Source organism: Ovis aries, chromosome 7, assembly GCF_016772045.2.
Source record: "Ovis aries strain OAR_USU_Benz2616 breed Rambouillet chromosome 7, ARS-UI_Ramb_v3.0, whole genome shotgun sequence".
NCBI lineage: Eukaryota > Metazoa > Chordata > Mammalia > Artiodactyla > Bovidae > Ovis > Ovis aries.
In genome coordinates, this window is record NC_056060.1 from 25,595,733 (window position 1) to 25,618,736 (window position 23,004).

Genomic DNA, 23,004 nt, shown 5'->3' on the forward strand with positions numbered 1-23,004 from the left:
CATTATATAGTCCAGGACAAGAGGAGTAGAGCCTTCACTACTTCAGGCAAGAACTGAGGGGTATGCTTTTGCATAGCCCGGTTCAGGGACAAGTTTAAATGCATCAAGTCAAGAGTATATTGCAAATATTTTTAATATGGCGGGCTGCCAAGTTGATAATAATAGGATTAATATTTGATAAACAAAAGGAAGTATGATATAACCATTATCTGTCCCTTATATGCCATTTTTTATGCTTTCTATCCAGAAGATCATTGGCCATTTTTTAAAACAATTATTTACTGTCACGATTTGCCTAGAATGAAGAAGGGGTAACTATATAATGGCCAGTAAGGGTATCCTTTACTGCTTCTGCTTTGCTGTCCGTCACTCAACTGGAAAGTGACAAAAGTTAGCTGTTCCTTTTTTACTGATGGGTTCTACCTTAAATATTAAGAAGAAAATGAGATATAGCATTGACTTTAATCTATTCTACTTGGATTAAGAAATCACAGGAAACTAGGATGGGGAAGATTTTGCAGTAGTTTCCTGCATTTTGAAAAATGAAATGCCAAATCGTATCATCTATTAGCTACTTTGTAGAAAACTTGGATATTTTCAGAAAAACTTTTTTAAAAGATGAGACGATCTTTAAAAATTGAATAAATACCACTAACTGCAGGTTATTAACCATTATGCTTTCCCTTCCTCCTCTTCCTTGTACTTTCCTCCTTCTCCTCTTCCGCCCCCCTTTTCTCCTCTTCCTCCTAATTATTTTCTTCTTATCTTCATCTTTCTCTCTCCCTTTCTCCCTCCCTCTCTCTTTAATGTTATTCCACTAAATTATCATGATATTTGTCAGGCTTTATCTAGGAGACTGAAAGTTATATGAAGTCCCTCATGGCCACAAATTTTATATGTTTAAAATTAGTAACTGTAGCTTTGTAGGATCATTTTCAGTTTTAGAAATGGAATTTCTTTCCTTTCCCATGTTTGTTTGTCTCCTTCTCTGTATCGCTCATGTAAATACATGATCAGAAAAGCCAGCACTGGCCCAAATCTTCCACACGGAGATGAGAATCGCATAATGGAAGTTTGTAATGAGGTCAGTTCATGCCTTTTTAATCCGTTTCTATTCTTGAGTAACTTAAGTTTTTGATTTCCCTTAAAACTAGATATTGTAACTCAAATGCACTGAATAAAGTCCTTGAAAGGGTAGAATTTAGTGCCTCAAAAATCAGGTTATAATCACATAAATTAAAGCTTATAACAGTTTAAATATTTTTAATTGGTTAATTTATGGTTACTGTTCAGTCTTGCTTTTAAGCTTTTAAATATCTTATATTAGTTATATCTTTCACTGAAGAATACAGGGTGTAGAACTTCAATCAGTATAGTGACAAATTAATACCTATTGTGTTGCGCTGGGTACACAGAGCTAAAGCCAAAAATGTCTCCTGATCCACAAGAGGTTGTGCAGGGTTTTCTTCTGGGATCAAGTGGCCACATAGTGCCCAATGTATTAAAGCAAAATGTCAAAAAACAATTTAGAGGCAATTAACACATTATTTAAATGTTCTCTTTTGAAAATCTATCTTGTGTTCAAAATGCACCATATATAGTCATAGAAAATATTTCCAAAAGAACAGACAGATTTTGATAAATCCAGGTGTGTCAGGCATGTTTGGGAAGAGACAAAAGGCAGAGTTGGAAGAGACTGAAGATACATAGGTGACTCATTCACCTTTGGTCTTTATGTAACAGAAGGTGAACTCTGATTAACTATTGTTCAAAGGATGAAAGGAATGTTCTTGATTTTCACAGAAACTTTCAGAGTATTACCATTGCCTCTTCTTTCCACATTGTCACAAATACCAAGCTTCCTAAAGCACTGTCAAACACTTTATGATTCTCGGTTTCGAGAACATTAATGTAATCCACTGGCATTACATTCAAGGCTAATTGCATCCATGTTTTGCTCCTAACCTACTGTTCCCAACTTCATTTTGACTGTTCCTTAGCACACCCTTTTCCAGCCAAGCCACTGAACTCGTGGCTCTCTGAGGATGCCTTTCATGGTTTCACATTTGTAGCTTTAGTCCTGCTATTCCCCATGCTTAAAATAGCCCTTTGCTTCAGATTTGGCTAGCAAATTACAAGCTTTTAAATAGTTTTAGCTAAAATGATACATATCTCATGATATGTTACCTTACCACTTTGGCATAGTTTATTTCATTTTGCTAATATCTATCATATTGTTGTATCAGTTATTGTTTGCTTGTTTCTGATTTTATAATTTTAATATGAATATCTTATCTCTCTATGATAGAATCCATATCTAATTATCTTTATTTCCTTTTTAAAAAAAATTTACTTTATTTTACTTTATAATACTGTATTGGTTTTGCCATACATTAACACGAATCCGCCACGGGTGTACACATGTTCCCAATCCTGAACCCCCCTCCCACCTCCCTCCCCATATCATCTCTCTGGATCATCCCAGTGCACCAGCCCCAAGCATCCTGTATCTTGCATCGAACCTAGACTAATGATTCATTTCTTATATGATGTTATACATGTTTCAATGCCATTCTCCCAAATCATCCCACCCTCTCCCCCTCCCACAGAGTCCAAAATATTGTTCTATACATCTGTGTCTCTTTTGCTGTCTCACATATAGGGTTACCGTTACCATCTTTCTAAATTCCATATATATGGGTTAGTATACTGTATTGGTGTTTTTCTTTCTGGCTTACTTCACTCTGTATAATCAGCTCCAGTTTCATTCTCACTTCTACTTTCCACAGCAGTCATAGATGTTAAATACTAGTTCATTGACTATTTACATGGTCTCATTAAATTAACTTTTAATTGAAAACTTATCACATTTCTTTTGTATATATACTAGATACAGTGTCAATCATTGTGACATTTTCCTGATTTTCTTTTACTTAGGTAACAGTGGATTGGATACATGGCTCACACAAATGAATCAATGGTATCTGAGTTTGTGCTTCTGGGACTCTCTAATTCTTGGGAACTTCAGCTTTTCTTTTTTGCCATCTTCTCAATAGTGTATGTGACGTCAGTTCTGGGCAACATCATGATAATTGCTATTGTTTCCTCTGACTCCCATTTGAACTCTCCTATGTACTTCCTGCTCAGTAACCTTTCTTTCATTGATATCTGCCAATCTAACTTTGCCACCCCCAAGATGCTTGTGGACTTTTTTGTGGAGCACAAAACTATCTCCTTTGAGGGTTGCATGGCCCAAATATTCCTTCTTCACAGTTTCGTTGGGAGTGAGATGATGTTGCTTGTAGCTATGGCATACGACAGATTTATAGCCATTTGTAAGCCTCTACACTATAGCACAATTATGAATCGAAGACTCTGTATAATTTTTGTGTTTATTTCCTGGGCTGTGGGTATTCTTCATTCTGTGAGCCACTTGGCTTTTACAGTGGATCTGCCATTCTGTGGCCCCAATGAGGTAGACAGCTTCTTTTGTGACCTTCCCCTGGTGATCGAGTTGGCTTGCATGGATACTTATGAGATGGAAATTATGACTCTAACTAACAGTGGCCTGATATCACTGAGCTGTTTTCTGGCTTTAATTATTTCCTACACTGTCATTTTGATCACTGTCCGTCACCGTTCCTCCAGTGGACCATCCAAGGCACTTTCTACATTAACTGCCCATATCACGGTGGTGATTCTTTTCTTTGGGCCTTGCATTTATTTTTATATATGGCCTTTTAGCAGACTTTCTCTGGATAAGTTCCTTTCTGTGTTCTACACTGTTTGTACACCTCTGTTGAATCCCATCATCTACTCTCTGAGAAATGAGGATGTTAAATCAGCCATGAAAAAATTGAGAAACCGTCATTTGAGCTTCTGGAAAAACTAGGGAACACCATGGAGGAACATAAATATGCAATGGAAATGAAAAGCCCATTGCTGGAGCACAGCATCAAGTCAATTATTTTCGCTAATGACAGGGGTTATTGAATTACAGAATTAGATTTTTTTTCCCAACTGCAGAGGAATTACATAAAACCAGTTCCTGGTTTGCTATTTAATTTTAACCAGTTTTTCATAGTTTATAATTCTAAAGTACAAATTCTCTCGAAAATATTTAGCAACTTTTCAAAATATTTTATAAATAATTTAGATATTCTAATCTGCAAAAAAAGCTATTCATGTTACCAAATTTGTGATTCTCTTCAGTTGAACTTGTGTAATTTTTATGCCTTGCAATCAAAACATACAAGTAAATTATGTTTCTGTTAGGCTCTATCAACTTATTCATAATATTTTTTTCTATAAATTGACATGGTGAAAAAATATTGTTTTAAAGCATAGATTTCACTTCACTTGTATACATTTGTTGCGTGTTTTTTAGCTTATCTTTTCCTCATGTATTGAAAATTTTTGGTTATTTATAGTTTTTCCTATCTGCTGCTATGTCCCAATAAAATTTTTCTGTTTTTTTCTAGATTATTTGATATACATTTCTATTCATTTCAAAACTTTTTCTAGATATTTGGTGCTATCAGCAGCATACCTATCTATTTCCCTAGCCTACTTATTTTTAAGTAGAAAAAGTTATTTATAATGAGTTCTACATTAGTCATAGAAAATTGCAAATATCTTTGAAATTGTCTGCAAATATATCAGATATAGAATATTTAAATTCGCAGAAAAAGTCAATTTCTTATGTACCTAAAACATACAAATGCACAAAAATGACAAAATTTTTTTGAAATTGAGGATAAAGTCTGAGATCTATTCTTTCATATTTCTTGGAAAACAGAAGAAAGAATGCAAAATTCTTGTACTTGTAATAATATTTTGCCTGCATGCTAAGTCGCTTCAGTCATGTCCAACTCTTTGCGACACTCTGGACTGTGGCTTGTCAGACTCCTCTGTCCATGGGATTCTTCAGGCAAGAATATTGGAGTTGGTTGTCTTGCCCTTCTCCAGAGAATCTTCCTGACCCAGTGATTGAACCCAGATCTCTTATCTCCTGCATTGGCAATCAGGTTCTTTACCACTAGCACCACCTAGTAATAATGGTTTTAAAATCTGTGCTGGAGAAGACTCTTGAGAGTCCTTGGACAGCAAGGAGATCAAACCAGTCATTCCTAAAAGAAATCAGTCCTGAATATTCATTGGAAGGACTGATACTGAAGCTGAAGCTCCAATACTTATGGCCACCTGATGTGAAGCACCACTTCATTTGAAAAAGACCCTGCTGCTGGGCAAGATTGAGGGCAAGAGGAGAAGAGGATGACAGAGGATGAGATGGTTGGATGGCATCACCAACTCAATGGACACGAGTTTGAGCTAACTGGGAGATAGTGAAGGACAGAGGAGCTTGGCATGCTGCAGTCCATGTGGTCCCAAGGAGTCAGATGAAACTTAGCGACGGAACAACAAATTATTATTTCATTCGCTGGCCAAAGGTTTCTATATACTTCTCCCTTTGCCTTATGAAAAAGGCCTTATAACAAAAAGACTAAATGTATTCTACAAAGAAAAAAGAGTCGCTTAACAGAAAATAGAAAGCCTGCAATTGTCATCACATTGGGTTCAGTATTAATTAAATTTTAATACATAACTTAGTGACTATGTGTTTAGATATTAACTCTGCATGATAAATCAGAGCCAGCTGAGTCTTAGATATAGATAGTCTTTTAGAACCATGATACTTATTATTAGCTAAGGATTCTTGGAACTTTAGACTTCAGGTCAAATTCATTTGTACAATAACAAACATGGTAATGTTCCTTTAACATGACTTTTATTTTTAAACAAATTTTGTATAGTGCCAAAACATTTAAAATATGTAATAAACATTAATGCATTCATGATACTGTTGGTAGTATTTTTTTCCCTTTTAACTCTGACTTGCAGGTGAAAATGGAAAGTTGCCAATAGTACCCTTGAAAAACTGTCATTTAGCTGCTCGGATCTTCAGTAATCAAATATCGAGGTAGAGGAGGGGTAGGTGACCCAAGGAAAAATGGAGGTGAGGGAGAACAGTAGGAGAAAGAGGGAAATTAGAATTTAAGAGTGGCCATTTGATTTGGTCAGTTCCTTGTACTACCAGAGACACATTCTTCCACTTTCTAATCATTGTTGGGTCTACTTGGGACTTTTGTGATTGGGCACAACCTATCATATTGAGTTTGATAAATTCAAAAGTCAAAAAGTTAAAAAAAAAGTTGGCAAATATGACTACACTAATTTCCATAAAAGTTTTAGTTTCTTTTTTTTTAAAAATTCTATCACAAATAAAGTCAAAAGAAAAATTAGGTGACAAGCAGTATTATCCACAGGGGTAATATCTTTAATTTGTAAAGAGGTTTTATAAGTCAGTAAGCAAATACCCATGGCATCCAGCCCCATCACTTCATGGCAAATAGATGGGGAAACAATGGAAAAAGTGAGAGACTTAATTTTTTTGGATTCCAAAATCACTGCAGATGGTGACTACAGCCATGAAATTAAAAGACGCTTGCTCCTTGGAAGAAAAGCTATGACAAAAATAGACAGTATATTAAAAAGCAGAGATGTTACTTTACCAACAAATATCCATCTAGTCAAACCTATGGTTTTTCCAGTAGTCATGTATGGATGTGAGAGTGGGACTATAAAGAAAGCTGAGTGCCGAAGAATTGATGCTTTTGAACTGTGGTGTTGGAGAAGTCCCTTGGACTGCAGGGAGATCCAACCAGTCCATCCTAAAGGAAATCAGTCTTGAATATTTATTGGAAGGACTGAGGCTGAAGTTGAAGCTCCAGTACTTTGACCATCTGATGTGAAGAACTGACTCATTTGAAAAGACCCTGATGCTGGGAGAGATTGAAGGGAGGAGGAGAAGGGGAGGACAGAGGATGAGATGTTTGCATGGCATCACCGACTCAGTGGACATGAGTTTTTGCCATAGCTTGCAATAGCAACATGTCTGCTATTCCTGAATAAAACCATTTTTCTGGTTAAGGTAACTGCCTGCTTTATCTTAAAGGTTGGCATGACTTATGGGTTTGTCTTATTTTTAAAGATTAAACTGGAAAAATCAATGGTAAAATTTGAGATCATCAGAAGATCTCGAAACTTTTGAGGAGAAAAATGATGATGGTTTAGACAGGGGAGTTAAAATGAATATAATTTAACAAACTGGGAATATTTTGGAAGAATACAAAGTAGTATGTAGAAAAAAACTAATGAAAAAGAAAGAACTAAGTTTCTGGCTGAAAATGCTGAGGCAAAAGAAATGCCATTAGCTGGGGATGGGGCCGAGTGAAGGAGGAATAGGTTTGGAAACAGAAGAACTGAAATATCTGTGAAATATTAAAGAGAAAGATATCAAGAAGGAAGCTAGTCTATCAGCAGAGAATTCAGAGAAACCTGGGTTTCTTTATCTGCTCATCAAGTTTCCCTTTCTTGCTGTCACCTGCTCTTTGCAGACTTCAGTCCTTTCACTGCTCTGAGACCTCTTTCCACAAAATCCAAAAGCAAACTACTTGCATATCTAAGCAGTTTTACCCACTGTATGCCCAAATGAACTTTCTGATTCTAATGTATGGTTAAGCAATGAGCAAAGACAATTAAAATATTGGATTTTGAGGGGTAGCTTATTATAAGGTATGGAGTTTGAAAAACTTCATCATAGATATTTCCATAAAAAGAAAAAAGTAAAGGATTAAAGTAAAGACTCTAATTCTCTTAGGCCCTTTGCCTGATTTATATTTCTTAAGAAACATATTCCTGCTCTGGGCATTTGGGCTAGTGTCTGCAATGGCACCCCACTCCAGTACTCTTGCCTGGAAAATCCCATGGATGGAGGAGCCTGGTAGGCTGCAGTCCATGGGGTCTCGAAGAGTTGAGCACGACTGAGCGACTTCACTTTCACTTTTCACTTTCATGCATTGGAGAAGGAAATGGCAACCCGCTCCGGTGTTCTTGCCTGGAGAATCCCAGGGATAGGGGAGCCTGGTGGGCTGGCATCTATGGGGTCGCACAGAGTCGGACACGACTGAGGTGACTTAGCAGAAGCTTACTGCCTTAGTCACTTTAAACAAGAGGGAAAAAGGCACATGGAGGGAGACAGGTTGTTAAACAAAAGTAGCTGGTGTTGCAAGCTCCTAGATCACTACATTTCCCTCTTGTGATACGTACTTTGCTTTCAATTATAGACAAATAACTTAAATGTTTTTATTATCTTGTTTTTGAGAAAAACAACTCAAAGTGTGTTAATAATTCCCACAGCAAGATGACCTCACTTAATAAAGAAAGTTTTTTTAATGGGCTATTGCAGTCCATGGGATTGGTTATCTGAGATTTGGGGGCATGTAGTATAGTATTCAAATATTGTCTTATGGGCACTTGTGACTCAATCTTTTTTTAAAAAAAGACAATAGGTTTTGGAGGTTTCTTTTCTTCAACCTATTATTGCTTCCCTGTGATTTCTCTCAAAACTGGCATGCAGAATTTAATCACATGAAGCAAAAAATTAAATATAGATACTAACATTCAGAGTTAAAGGGATTCTGGGCTAAAGTAATTATAGAATTGAGATGACAAGATTCTGTAATAGCCTATATGGGACAAGAATCTGAAAAAGAATGGATATATGTATATGTAGAATTGAATCACTTTGCTATACACCTGAGACTAACATAATATTGTAAGTCAACTATACTCCAATATAAGGAAGGAAGGAAGGAAAGTCGCTCAGTCGTGTCCGACTCTTTGCGACCCCATGGACTGTAGCCTACCAGGCTTCTCAGTCCATGGGATTTTTCAGGCAAGAGTACTGGAGTGGGGTGCCATTTCCTTTGCCAGGGGATCTTCCCGACCCAGGGATCGAACCCGGGTCTCCTGCATTGTAGGCAGACGCTATACCCACTAAGCCACCAGGGAAGTTATAAAAGAATTAAATTAAAAAAAGAACTTGGAGTTTGTATATGAGATTCTAAAATCTGAAATAAAACATTAGACTTATCTGATTATTGTCTCTGCTAACACATTGATGGACTGAAGCACCCAGGTGAAGGTAAGCATATTGCTAAATTATTTTGAAAAAATAGATATGGTGATAGAGAATAGAATGGGGCAAAAAGTTGTCATTTTAATAACCCAATAGATTTTGCATTTATCACTTTGAAAACTCTTGTCAAGCCTTGTATATACATTGATACACTATAGGAAGATGTTTTGAAAGGCATAAATTTCTATGAATAAGACAAAAAAGTAATTAGTAATTTTTATATTTTAAAATGCTCTCAATATGTGGATGTCTTACCTTGAATAAATAATACAGTATATCTCATGCAGCTGTCATTGAATGTGATGACAGACACAGAAACATTTTCTCAGATTCTGAGATCTGGCCATAAACTTCATTTCAAGGGTTCTTACAAGAAATCACAGATCATTTCAATTTTATTTTGAATGACCCAATTATCACCATGTATTTACATAAAAATATAAATTGCTTTTCAAATTCTGTATATAGAAGTATATATATATAGAATTGGGAATACAATTTTATATCTCTATTTCTTTTTAGAAAACAAAAAAGACTAGGCTTTTAGTGTGTGTCCATATTTTAAGACAGAATTTACAGCTTTCTAAAACTGTTTAAGCCTACGAGGCAGAATAGTGTTCAAAAAAGTCAATTATGCCAATTTCATAGTAAGGTTAAAAGCTAAGTTTCCATTATTTAATTTCTAATAAACAAACCCAAATTATACTGATGTTTTTCAAGAGGATGCTTATTTCACATAAACAATTGTTTGCACATGTCTGCTATTCCTTTTGTCTGAAGTAGATTTCCTCAAGGCTTGCTCTTCATTTTCTTTAGTTGGTGCTGAAATGCAACCTGCCCAGTGAGGCTTTTACGACCACTTGCTTAGTCCATATTCCTTTACCCTGCTTTATTTCCTCTGAAGCACTTGTCACTAAATGACATAATATATATTTTATCTCCATTGCCTCTGCCAGTCCCATAGTTTCTTTAGGATACAACCAAATGAAGGTAGGACATTTCCGCCCCCCCTTTTTTTCCCCATTGCTTTGCCTCCAGAACCCATGGAGGTTGCATGGAGCAGAGCAGGCAATTTGTATTATTTGTTGAGTTAATTAATATATAAATTATGTTTTCAGTTGACTTTGGAAAAACATTTTTGTTATTGTGATAAACTCATCAGAGAAAGAAGAGATTAAAAAATGACCAGCAAAGATAAGTGGTACAAATATGTTTAAATAACAAACATATCATAGTAATTAAATTACATTCAGTTCCATCTTTGAAGTGCTTTGAAAGTCTGATTAAATAATATTATATTCAACAGCTGTAAAAAGGAGATCACACTGAAACATGTATAATATCATATAAGAAACGAATCGCCAGTCTAGGTTCGATGCAGGATACAGGATGCTTGGGGCTGGGATGACCCAGAGAGATGGTATGGGGAGGGAGTTTGGAGGGGGATTCAGGATTGGGAATATGTGTATACCCGTGGTGGATTCATGTTGATGTATGGCAAAACCAATACAATATTGTAAAGTAAAATAAAATAAAATAAAATCTGAAAAAAAAGGAGATCATATGGAGAGAAATAAAGAGTGATTGAAAAGAACATATGCTTCTGAGATTCTAGGAAGATATTTTGACTACTAAATCATGTAAAAATCAAATTGTTTTAATATAGAAAAGTGAAAGTAATTTGTCACTCATAGTAGTTTTACTTGTTACAAATTAATTTCTCTCTTTTATTATCACTGCAGATTTTCTCAAATGCATGGACACATCTCACTTATTTCTCCAATGTCATTGCTAAAGTAACTGGTCTGATTTTCATCTCTTTGCACTTGGCCTAAATTTCTTGTCCCTCCAAGATTCTGTAAAAGGCATCAGATTCATCTTTTGAATTTGTAATCTGAATGTGTAAGTATGGTACATGGGACTTTCAAAATGCTATTGAGATCTTGCACACTTCTATAAAAAGTATATTGGTATATAATATCAAATCAAATTTTCCCTTCCTTCCATATTGACTTATCTATTAGATAAATCTGTTATCTCTGTCCATCTTTTATCTAGCCAATTCATAAATGCAAAAGTAAATGACAATTTGTATAGTTATGTAACACAGGGAAAATATTAATTCTTAGAAATAATAGTAATAATACCCTTATACGTTATTACTTTTTTAATAAATAATGATTTTTTCTTCCCCTTAGCTAACTTGAGCAGCCCAGATTCATTTAATGGATGGAGCAATAAGTCAGTGGTTACTGAATTCATTTTGTTGGGCCTGTCTAGCTCTCGGGAACTCCAGCTCTTCCTTTTCTTTATCTTCTCTGTGTTTTATGGTGCTGCAGTGATGGGAAACATTCTTATCATTCTCACAGTGATTACAGACTCTCGATTGCATTCTCCGATGTACTTTCTTCTTAGCAATCTCTCCTTCATTGATGTATGTCAGGCTACATTTGCCACTCCCAAGATGATTGCAGATTTCCTCAGTGAACACAAGACCATCACTTTCAAGGGATGCATGTCACAGATTTTTTTCTTGCATGTTTTTGGGGGCAGTGAGATGGTACTTCTTGTTGCCATGGCCTATGACAGATATATCGCTATATGCAAACCTCTGCATTACATGACCATCATGAGCCGAAGAACGTGCACTGTCCTGGTGGGGGTCTCCTGGGCCACTGGCATCTTGCACTCAGCCAGTCACCTGGTATTCACAATAGATCTTCCTTTCTGTGGACCCAACAAGGTAGACAATTTCTTTTGCGATCTCCCCCTTGTGATTAAACTTGCCTGCTTGGACACCTATGTTTTCGAGATACTGGTGCTCACAAATAGTGGCCTGTTGTCACTTATCTGTTTTCTCCTTTTGCTCATTTCTTACACTATCATCCTTGCTACTGTCCATCGCCAAGCCTCTGGTGGGACATCCAGGGCACTTTCCACTCTGTCCGCCCACATTACTGTTGTAGTTCTGTTCTTTGGCCCATTAATCTTTATCTATATTTGGCCCTTTGAAAGCTTCACAATTGATAAATTTATCTCTGTGTTTTTTACTGTATTCACTCCTCTTCTTAACCCTATGATTTACACTCTAAGGAATAAAGATGTAAAGGAAGCCATGAAGAAACTAAGGAACCAACATGTGGGTTCCAAGGAAGCCTTTTAGACAGCTGTGATGAAGCAACACAAGTCCTTTCTTCTTGCTCTTTGTAATGCCCATGTATAGTTGTTATCATTGTGTTTCTATCATAATTAGTCTTCCTGGTTATAGGACCTGAATTGGTCACTCTAAAGTTGGCAAATGCAATGCAGAACCTCATATTATGTTACCAGTTTTGATATTCTGTGGTTCACTTCATCTTCCCTGAAATAGTAACTGTGCTCTGCTGTGCTTAGTTGCTCAGTCGTATCTGACTCTTTGTGACCCCATGGACTGTAGCCTGCCAGGCTCCTCTGATTCTCCAGGCCAGAATACTGGAGTGGGTTGCCATGCCCTCCTTCAGGGGATCTTCCCAGCCCAGGTATTGAACCCAGGTCTCCCACATTGCAGGCAGATTCTTTACTGGCTAAGCCATGAGGGAAGCCCCAAAACAGTAACTAAATATATTAAAATTTATAATTTCCCTTATATAGGTCATGTTAAAAAAATCTTGCAGCTTTTTAAAGATATCTCCATATTAAATCAGATTAGCAAACACATCTAACTTGACTGGAGTAGCATAGAAAACAATTTAGTGCTAAAAACAGAAACTGCTTTGACATTACAGGCTAAATGAAAACTACTTTCATAAATTATAGTTCATAACTATTTCAGCTAATAACGATTCCTATAAGTAGCTGAAAATATTCCACATTCATAAATAAGGCAATACTGTTCATAAGTTTTAAATTATATTTATTAATTATGTTAAATTTTAAATACCCCAAATACTATAGTATCAATGATAGGACTGAGTTTTGATGCTCTGATTTTGAAACAAATAACATATCAATAGCATCACCAAGGCCATAATTCAAATTATGAGTAGTCTTACACTTTCTGGGACAACTGTCATAGCACTTTACAGATTTTATTTATATCGTTGACAATAAACCCACCAGCTAAAAATGATTATAGGATATCTAAATAGACAGTGATATTGTTTAATTCATGTGAGAGTTTAAATTTCAAAATAATCACAGAAAGCGCACATATTAGTAATTATGAAAATTATCTCATACTTAAAAAAAATTAAGTGAAATTTCAGAAACATCTCACCAAATCAGGGAATGACCAGGATAAAGAAGGTGAGCACAATTGATTCAGCCCCTTATTAGTCACAGATCTATCACTGTTATCACCACATCACTGATTCATGCCAGGAGGTGTTTATTCTGCTTGTGTTAGCTTTAAATCCAAATGTCATTTTTTAACTGAAGATGTAATTGTGTTTTTGTTTCTATTACTTAGATTGTAAGACAATTGCTGTTCTATTACCATATTTGTCAATATACAAAAAGTTTGACATGCAAGCCCATGAAGTAAGTGCCATAAGAAGGATATAATGTTCAAAACAGTGATTTTCAGGTTAGTTATACTGTTGTTTGATACACATGAGGCATTTGGAGTGATGAAATAAGAAACTAGTGGAAAACTAGTTTGTCCTTACCTCAGTCATTTCTTTGATACATTGTACCCTGCAGCAATCTGATCTCTTTATCACATCTGTCATCCGCATGTGAAGGTGTGAGGTTACTTCATTGGATATTACTTTAATAAATTTAAATTTATTAAAAACAGGCTATATGGATATTATTCAAATGAGAAATGACAGGTTTTACAAAATAGGCAAAGCCATAGTTTCGAGTTCAGTAAAAGATTTCAAATGAAGTCAAGATATCTATTAAAAAGTTCATTACTAGATAATAAAGGCAAGTAATAGGATATAATAGACATTACAAACATGTTTATAATGGAATGTTATAAACGTATGCAGTGTTAATAATGTCAGTGTGGTAATGTTCAGCTTTGTTCAATTCAATGCAGCTCAATACTTTTTAGCAATTTTTTACTTAATTTATGCAGATGTTGTGGACAGAGGAGACTAAGAAAGAACTCTGGCCTCATATAAATGACTGAATATTACGGAAATAAAGACTCACAAAACTTACTCTGTATTCGAATTGCAGAAGGGTATGGAGAAGGCAATGGCACCCCACTCCAGGACTCTTGCCTGGAAAATCCCATGGATGGAGGAACCTGGTGGGCTGCAGTCTATGGGGTCGCAGAGAGTTGGACACGACTCAGTGACTTCACATTCACTTTTCACTTTCATGCATTGGAGAAGGAAATGGCAACCCACTCCAGTGTTCTTGCCTGGAGCATCCCAGGGATGGTAGAGCCTGGTGGGCTGCTGTCTAGGGGGTGGCGCAGAGTTGGACATGACTGAAGGGACTTAGTGGCAGCAGCAGCAGCAGCAGCAGCGTGACCAGCAGAGCACATTTTGCTGTCCAACCACCAGAAAACCTCATAATTGATACCAATTTAATGAATTGCCCTAGTGCAAGTTTTGGCCTACAGACTTACAGACCCAGAAATGCCAATATGTTGATAATTGCAAGAAACTTGGGGGAATTTGTCAAGTTCCACTGAGACTGTAATTATAAAACAAATCAGATAGTCACGGCATTGTGATTAGAATAGATATCAAATTAGTGCTTTTGGTGAACTGATGTTGGTTACTTGATTGACACAAGATCATCATACTCTGATAACCCAACAGGGAAACCCCACTTGAACAATGTTGGGGTGGGCACTGCTCTGATGTGCCTTGGTGACTCCCTCTCTTATTTTTCTATATATTCAGGGCTGCATATAGTCTTTTTCAGGGTGTGTTAATACCTCTCACCAGATTAAAATCAAAATTTACTGGCCTAAGAGTCACTGTTATTGAATTGAAGATAATTGACATATGTTCTATCCATTATGTATGCTTATAAAACCTAATTCTCAAATGATAACCATATTTTACTATTTCTAAACACTCATAAGTCATATATCATAGGCAGAAAATTTCATGAAAAGCTATGCAAGTGATAAACACAAACAGAAAAAAAGTTAATCTATTAGGTAGTAAAAATATAATTTAAAACAAGAGAGAAGTGTTACGTTCTCTGTTATACTGATAAGGAATAAAATAAGAATGAAAATTTGGAAATGTGGAAGTTCTATATAGTCAAAAATTACTGATACATTTTTAGAAAGCAATCTGCTATATTTATCAAAATATGTCTATATTCATAACTTAATAAATTTATCTAGGCATTTTCTATCTTGAGTAATTAAACTCCTAATTCTCAAGCACAAAATTAAATATTTATAAATGTTATACATTATGGACTCTAGAAAATAGAGTCCCCATTAAGAATTGAATAAAGCTAGTCATAAAGAAAATACAAATTTTTATTCCTTTCAATGCAAGAATGCCATTGAAGACAGAGATTGATATTTTTTCCCCTTTCTGGAAGAACATTCCTCCACCCAATGGAACCAGAATACACTTCATTCTAAAATTTGACAAGCATCATTATAAGGGAATATTTTAGGCTAATTTCACTTAAAAAGAAGTATAAAAAATTCCTTTAAAATCAGCAATACAAATTCAAGAATATATAAAAACAGGAAGCAAAAGTGATGATCTAGTTAAGATACCCAGAAATATAATATTGGTTTGAAATTTAACTATCATTCAATATAATTCACTGTACTAACAAAATACAAGAAAATAAACATATGTTTCCAGGCAAGAGTACTGGAGTGGGGTGCCATCGCTTTCACTGCTTGGAAAATCCCATGGATGGAGGAGCCTGGTAGGCTGCAGTCCATGGGGTCGCAGAAGAGTCGGACATGACTGAGCGACTTCACTTTCACTTTTCACTTTCATGCATTGGAGAAGGAAATGGCAACCCACTCCAGTGTTCTTGCCTGGAGAATCCCAGGGATGGCGGAGCCTGGTGAGCTGCCATCTATGGGATCGCACAGAGTCGGACACGACTGAAATGACTTAGCAGAAACATATGTTTATCTCAATACATGGGAAAAGTTTTTAATAACAGTCACTGTTGAAGAACAAAACTTTCATTAACTAAGAACAGAAAAAGTATCTATGGCTGAAAACTTCAATATGAGGCACAAAGAACATAATAGTGCCTATAAATAGCATTGTTATCTACTAAACTGAAATGCTAGTTCAGAAAACAAAACAATGCCAACAAAATTTTTTTAAAAATTTATAAACAAAGTAGAAGGAGGTGGGATTCACAGCAAATTGAATTCAGATAAACTTTGGAGGTTAACTAAGTGAGTAGAAAAAATCCACCCTAAAACATTTAAAAACTGCAACCTGGAGAACTTTACACTAAGTGCAATCAACCAGACACAGAAGAATAAATATTACTTGGTATCACTTATACAAGAAATCTAGAACAGTCAAAATCATAGAAAATCTCATAGAAACAGAGAGTAGCAGTTGCCTGATGAAAAGGAAAGCAAGGAGATACTAGTTTAGTCAAAGTAGTTTCTATTATAAGATGAAAAGCTCTGGAGTTCTAATATTCATCATGGTGACTATAGTAAACAAAACTGTATTTTACACTTGAAATTTGTTTAGAGAGTATATCTTATGTTGAATGTTATAACAAAAGCAATAACAATAAAAAGGAAACTTTCAGAAGTAGCAAATATGTTTGTGATACACATTGTGGGGACAATCTCACAAGTGTATAATTATCTTCAGATTTAGGAAATTGTATAAATTAAAAATGTACAGTTTTTGTATGTCAGTCATATACCAATAAAATGTTTCTTAAAAAGTTAAAGCTCCACATCTAACAAAAAATTAGAGAATGACAAAGTAAATGATATAACATTTAGTGAATATTTTAAATAAAAACATTAGATATAAAAAAGAAGTGTACTTATATGATAAGATGTTATAATATCATTTAATAAAGTGGAAGATAGAAGGTATAGATCAATTAAAAGGTAAAATAAAACCAACAGGAAAAAAATAGAAAACTTAAAAAAAAATCCAATAGAGGAAAGAATGAGTAGGAAAAATGAGCAGATATTGATAAAATAAAGGGCTTCCCTTGTGGCTCAGCTGGTAAAGAATCCACCTGCAATGCGGGAGACCTGGGTTTGATCCCTGGGTTGGGAAGATCCCTTGAAGAAGGGAAAAGTTACCCACTCTGGTATTCTGGGCTGGAGAATTCTTGGGGTCACAAAGATAAAATAAATAGAAAAAAAAATAGCAAGATAGTAGATATATAGTCATTAAAGTAATTACATGTGAGTGGTCTAAGGACTTCACTAAGAAACAGATACTGTCAAGATGAACCACAAGCAAGAACCAGCTATTTGCTGTGTATAAGGAATCAACTTTAAATATAAAGACATAGACTGCTTAAAATAAAAGGATAGAGAAAAGACATAGAATGCAAACAGTAATTATAAGGGAACCAAAGAAATCAAATCAATATCTGACTCTGAAGACTTCAGAACAAGGAATATTACTGAGATTAAAGAGAGACATGCTGTGATAGTTAAGAATTTAATCCATCAAGAAGGCATAGTGATCCTAATCTGCTCACACCTGATCGATGAGCTTTTAATTAATATATTGAGCCAAACATTTCTTCTAAATGTACTTATTTATTTGTTTGTTTTTGTGTAACAGAGTTTTATTAAAATAAGAAAAGGTACAGGGAAAGCTTCTGACAAAGACATCAGGAGCGGGGCAGAGAATCACCTTTGCTAGTCTAGCATGGGAGTTACATACTTTTAAAATTAGCTATTCAGTTCAGTTCAGTCACTCAGTCGTGTCCAACTCTTTGCAACCCCATGAATCGCAGCATGCCAGGCCTCCCTGTCCATCACCAACTCCAGGAGTTCACTCAGACTCACGTCCATCAAGTCAGTGATGCCATCCAGCCATCTCATCCTCTGTCGTCCCCTTCTCCTCCTGCCCCCAATCCCTCCCAGTATCAGAGTCTTTTCCAGTGAGTCAACTCTTCGCATGAGGTGGCCAAAGTACTGGAGTTTCAGCTTTAGCATCATTCCTTCCAAAGAAATCCTAGGGCTGATCTCCTTCAGAATGGACTGGTTGAATCTCCTTGCAGGCCAAAGGACTCTCAAGAGTCTTCTCCAACACCACAGTTCAAAAGCATCAATTCCTCGGTGCTCAGCTTTCTTCACAGTCCAACTCTCACATCCATACATGACCCCTGAAAAGCTGACTGTGGCTCAGATCATGAGCTCCTTATTGCCAAATTCAGATTTAAATTGAAGAAAGTAGGGAAAATTTAGCTATTACAATAAGTCAAAGAGTGTCTCAAGGTTGCAAAGATCTTACTAGACCCACTCCCATAATTTACATTTTAAGATAACAGAATTAGTCAGAAGGTTTTCAGCTCAGTTCATTTCAGTTCAGTTCTGTCACTCAATTGTGTCTGACTCTTTGTGACCCCATGGACTGCAGCACTCCAGGCTTCCCTGTCCATCACCAACTCCTAAAGCTTACTTAAACGCATGTCCATTGAGTTGGTGATGGCAACCATCTCATCCTCTGTCATCCCCTTCTCCTTCCACCTTCAATCATTCCCAGCATCAGGGACTTTTCAAATGAGCCAGTTCTTCACATCAGGTGGCCAAAGTAGTGGAGTTTCAACTTCAGCATCAGTCTTTCCAAAGAGTATTCAGGACTGATTTCCTTTAGGATGGATTTGTTGGATCTCCTTGCAGTTGAAGTTACTCTCAAGAGTCTTCTCCAACACCACAGTTCAAAAGCATCAATCTTTGGCACTCAGCTTTCTTCACAGTCCAACTCTCACATCCATACATGACTACTGGAAGAACCATAGCCTTGACTAGATGGACTTTTGTTGGTAAAGTAATGTCTCTGCTTTTTAATATGCTTTCTATGTTGGTCATAGCTTTTCTTCCAAGGAGCAAACATCTTTTAATTTCATGGCAGCCTCACCACCTGCAGTGATTTTAGATGCCCTGATAATAAAGCATCTCATTGTTTCCATTGTTCCACATCTATTTGCCATGAAGTGATGAGACCAGATGCCATGAAGTGATGAGACCAGATGCCATGATCTTAGTTTTCTGAATGTTGAGCTATAAGCCAACTTTTTCACTCTCCTCTTTCACCCACATAAAGAGCCTCTTTAGTTCCACTTCACTTTCTGCCATAAAGGTTGTGTCATCTGCATATCTGATGTTATTGATATTTCTCCTTGCAATCTTGATTCTAGCTTGTGCTTCATCCAGTCGAGTATTTCTCATGATGTACTTGGCATATAAGTTAAACAAGCAGGATGACAATATACAGCCTTGACATACTCCTTTCCCAATTTGGAACCAGTCTGTTGTTCCATGTCCAGTTCTAACTGTTGCTTCTTGACCTGCATACAGATTTCTCAGGAGGCAGGTCAGGTGATCTGGTATTCCCATCTCTTGAAGAATTTTCCACAGTTTATTGTGATCCACACAGTCAAAGGCTTTGGCATAGTCAATAAATCAGAAGTAGATGTTTTTCTGGAACTCTCTTGCTTTTTCTATGATGCAACAGATGTTGGCAATTTGTTCTCTGGTTCCTCTGCCTTTTCTAAGACCAGCTTGAGCATCTGGAAATTCATGGTTCACATACTATAGAAGCCTGGCTTGAGGAATTTTGAGCATTACTTTGCTAGTGTGTGAGATGAGTGCAATTGTGTGGTAGTTTGAGCATTCTTTGACATTACTTTTTTTGGGGGTTAGAATGAAAACTGACTGTTTCCAGTCCTGTGGCCACTGCTGAGTTTTCCAAATTTGCTGGCATATTGAGTACAGCACTTTCACAGCATCATCTTTTAGGACTTGAAATAGCTCAGCTGGAATTTCATCACCTCCGCTAACTTTGTTCATAGTGATGCTTCCTAAGACCCACTTGACTTTGCATTCTAGGATGTCTGGCTCTAGGTGTGTGATCACACCATTGTGATTATATGGGTCGTGAAGGTCTTTTTTTATATAGTTTTTCTGTGTATTCTTGCCACCTCTCTTAATATCTTCTGCTTCTGTCAGGTCCATACCATTTCTGTCTTTTATTGCACCCATCTTTGCATGAAATGTTCCCTTGGTATCTCTAATTTTCTTGAAGAGATTAGGCTGTGTTCCCTCCCTATTGTTTGACCTGAGGCCAAACTATGGTGGAGGTAATGAAGATAATATTGACCTCCTTCAAAAGGTCCCATGCAGGCACTGCTGCATGCAGTGCCCCCAAGCCTGCAGCAGGCCACCACTGACCCTGAGACTCCTGGACATTCAAGGGCAAGAAGTTTTTCAGGAAGGAGAAACTGTCCTCAAGCAGGATATATTGTTGTTGTGTAATCCTTAGAACAGAGTTCAAACTGAATTGTTTGTTTTGTAATCATCAGTTCTGAGCTTAAAGAAAAAAAGTTTTATGTGACTAAGGAATGTAGAGGAAAAAAAGGTGTTTGTCCTTTCCTCCTCTTTGAGAATTCCAGACCATTCTCTCTGCTTCAAGAGCCCCAGACCCTTTTCTCATCCTCTGGGAACCCTGGACTTCTTATCAACCTGCCTAAGAATTGACTCTCTCATTCCCCCCTTTTCTTTTAGGAGAATTATCTTGCCAAGGGAAAGGGGCATCATTTTCATTCCATAACTACTTCCTGCTGCAATAGGGTGCTGTCCCTAAATTGTTGAGGCAACATATTTTCCTAACCCTCTTGAGGGTTTCTGCTCCAGAGGCCTCAAGTAAGAGTTGGAGGAGTCTGGTGCTCGTAGGAGCCTGAACAACCAACCATTTGTAACTTACAAGATTTGAAATGGTTAAAAACAAATCCAGTTACACAGTTACAGACACAGGCAGCAAAGACAGAGCAATTAGAATTATTATGATTAAAATAGTTTTCCACCATGGGGAGCTTCTTAATGCTTCCCAAAGTGAGGTGACTGACACTTCAGGAGAATCCATAGCCTGAATCATCTTGTTCATGTGTTTAGCAAAGTTAGTAACATTAGTACTCATATTGGGTATGAATAATGGCACAAGCTCCTCCTTGTGCAGCCCTTAGAATATTTAAGGCCAATCTGTTTTGTAAAACCGCCTTTCTAATTTGTATCTGTTCAGCATCAAGGGCTGAAAGTTAGTCACAGCATCAACTCATGGCGTAACATCTGATCTGTAGTTGCCAGAGATGGAACGATTATTGCAGCTAGATAATCATACCAGTGAAATACATATCTTGCCCAATTAGTTTTAAGGTGTGGCAGATAAGTAGGCTTCTCTGGAAGCTCTGAAACTATGAAGCCAAGAGTAAAAGCTAGACCTAGGGTGCATCTCCCTATCCAGCCAGGGGGAAGCCCCACCCATAGGTAAGAGCTGCATATTCAGTAGGTCCCATTTGGTGCAAGCCAGCATGACTGAGCGATCCAGTCCCAATCAGTGCCTGGCCAGGCAAAAGGAGGACTTGAGCTGGGATTGGAAAACACAGGAATGATTACACTGCATATTTCTTGAGCCAAAAATCCCAATTGTTTCTAATCTTTATAATTAAGTTGTCAGCTAACTTCTGGGGATGGCTCTATTTGTTCTCAGCATATGAGAGCATTAGATAGTAGATGTCCCTTTTTAGGAGTTAGCCATATGCCCTCATCCCATATTTGATAAACATCAGGTAGAAAACCACCAGATCTAGACCCTTTTACCTTTTTAACTGCAGCAAAATAGCCATTAAACCAAGACAATGTATAGTCAAAGTTGAAAGTCACATTATGCCCATAGTTACGGTACAATATGTTACACAAGTCCATCTTAAGATAGTTAGATGTCATCACAGAGTTGAAGAAAGTCCTTTCCTTGAAGCAGAGAAACCCATCATGGGAAGCCTTCAACTGATGAGGAGGGGAGTGCTCCGCAGACCCAGCAATTACGTCGATTGTGGAATGCAGCGTAGGAATGAGCCCAGGACAGGAAGGCATTGTCTTGAGGGTCAAACTGCAGACTCAGGACTTTTGGAGTCAGCAGAAGCAAGCCTACATAGATTCTCAGGCCCATCTTGGTTCCTGGCTCAAACAGTGGCTAGTTTGACTCAAAGCCTGGGTCAGAAGTTAACCTCCCAGTAATGTCTGTTGAAAAGCTAAAAGCTGAGTCACATAGTTAATTTTAATGCCTCAGGATCTATGACAACATCTGTGTATTAAAACAATCTGTCATAGAGACAGTACCTTCTTCTTAGCGGCAGTTCAAGTCCTCATTAAAGCTATGGGTAGAAGCTTTAAACCAACTGTCTTGTGTTTCCTGAGTTAGCTTACACAGATGCCTCTTAATAATGTCATTAGCCTTTTCAACTTTTTCTGAAGATTGGGGTCTCCAGGAACAGTGTAAGTGATATTCTATTCCTAGAGCTTTCAACATCCCTTGAATTACAGCAGCTTTAAAAGCAGAGCATTGTTGCTCTGAACTTTAGAGTTTAAGATCCTACTTACATCATGAGATGTCAGTACAGTAAAATTTTGCCCATTAATAAACTTATGAGCTTTCAGTTCAGTTCAGTTCAGTCGCTCAGTCGTGTGCGACTCTTTGTGACCCCATGAATCGCAGCACGCCAGGCCTCCCTGTCCATCACCATCTCCCAGAGTTCACTCAAACTCACGTCCATCAAGTCGGTGATGCCATCCAGCCATCTCATCCTCTGTCATCCCCTTCTCCTCCTGCCCACAATCCCTCCCAGCATCAGAGTCATTTCCTTTTTTTATTTTTATTTTTACTTTATTTTGCTTTACAATACTGTATTGGTTTTGCCATACATTGACATGAATCCGGCATGGAGTGAAGTAAGCCAGAAAGAGTCTTTTCCAGTGAGTCAACTCTTCACATGAGGTGGCCAAAGTACTGGAGTTTCAGCTTTAGCATCAT

At 37.0% G+C, this 23,004-nt stretch overlaps 2 protein-coding genes and 1 non-coding gene across 4 annotated transcripts; 2 read left to right on the forward strand and 1 right to left on the reverse strand.

Annotated features, from left to right (window-relative positions):
* The first annotated feature begins 2,956 nt into the window (after positions 1-2,956).
* Positions 2,957-3,892, forward strand: LOC114115703 (olfactory receptor 4K1). The gene has a single exon (XM_027972182.2). The coding sequence runs from the start codon at positions 2,957-2,959 to the stop codon at positions 3,890-3,892; it is 936 nt and encodes a 311-aa protein (XP_027827983.2).
* Positions 3,893-8,087: 4,195 nt separating this feature from the next.
* Positions 8,088-12,203, forward strand: LOC114115704 (olfactory receptor 4K1-like). 2 transcript variants are annotated; one of them, XM_027972183.2, is made up of 2 exons: positions 8,088-8,118; positions 11,287-12,203. In XM_027972183.2, exons 1-2 carry the CDS (start codon positions 8,088-8,090, stop codon positions 12,201-12,203), a joined length of 948 nt encoding a protein of 315 aa, XP_027827984.2. The 2 variants fall into 2 exon arrangements, with proteins under 2 accessions (XP_027827984.2, XP_042109043.1); XM_042253109.1 differs by lacking the exon at positions 8,088-8,118 and adding an exon at positions 10,823-10,836 and having other exon boundaries at positions 11,276-12,203.
* TRNAC-ACA (transfer RNA cysteine (anticodon ACA)) lies at positions 8,842-8,913 on the reverse strand. The gene has a single exon. It is a non-coding gene; the product is annotated as a tRNA-Cys (tRNA).
* Positions 12,204-23,004: the final 10,801 nt, after the last annotated feature.

Bases quoted from the DNA above. Each gene is read 5' to 3' on its own strand.
- LOC114115703 (XM_027972182.2), top strand. From the start codon at position 2,957: ATGGCTCACACAAATGAATCAATGGTATCTGAGTTTGTGCTTCTGGGA.
- LOC114115704 (XM_027972183.2), top strand. From the start codon at position 8,088: ATGGAGGGAGACAGGTTGTTAAACAAAAGTA. The intron at 8,119-11,286 runs GCTGGTGTTGCA...GCAATAAGTCAG, and splicing joins CAGGTTGTTAAACAAAAGTA to TGGTTACTGAATTCATTTTG.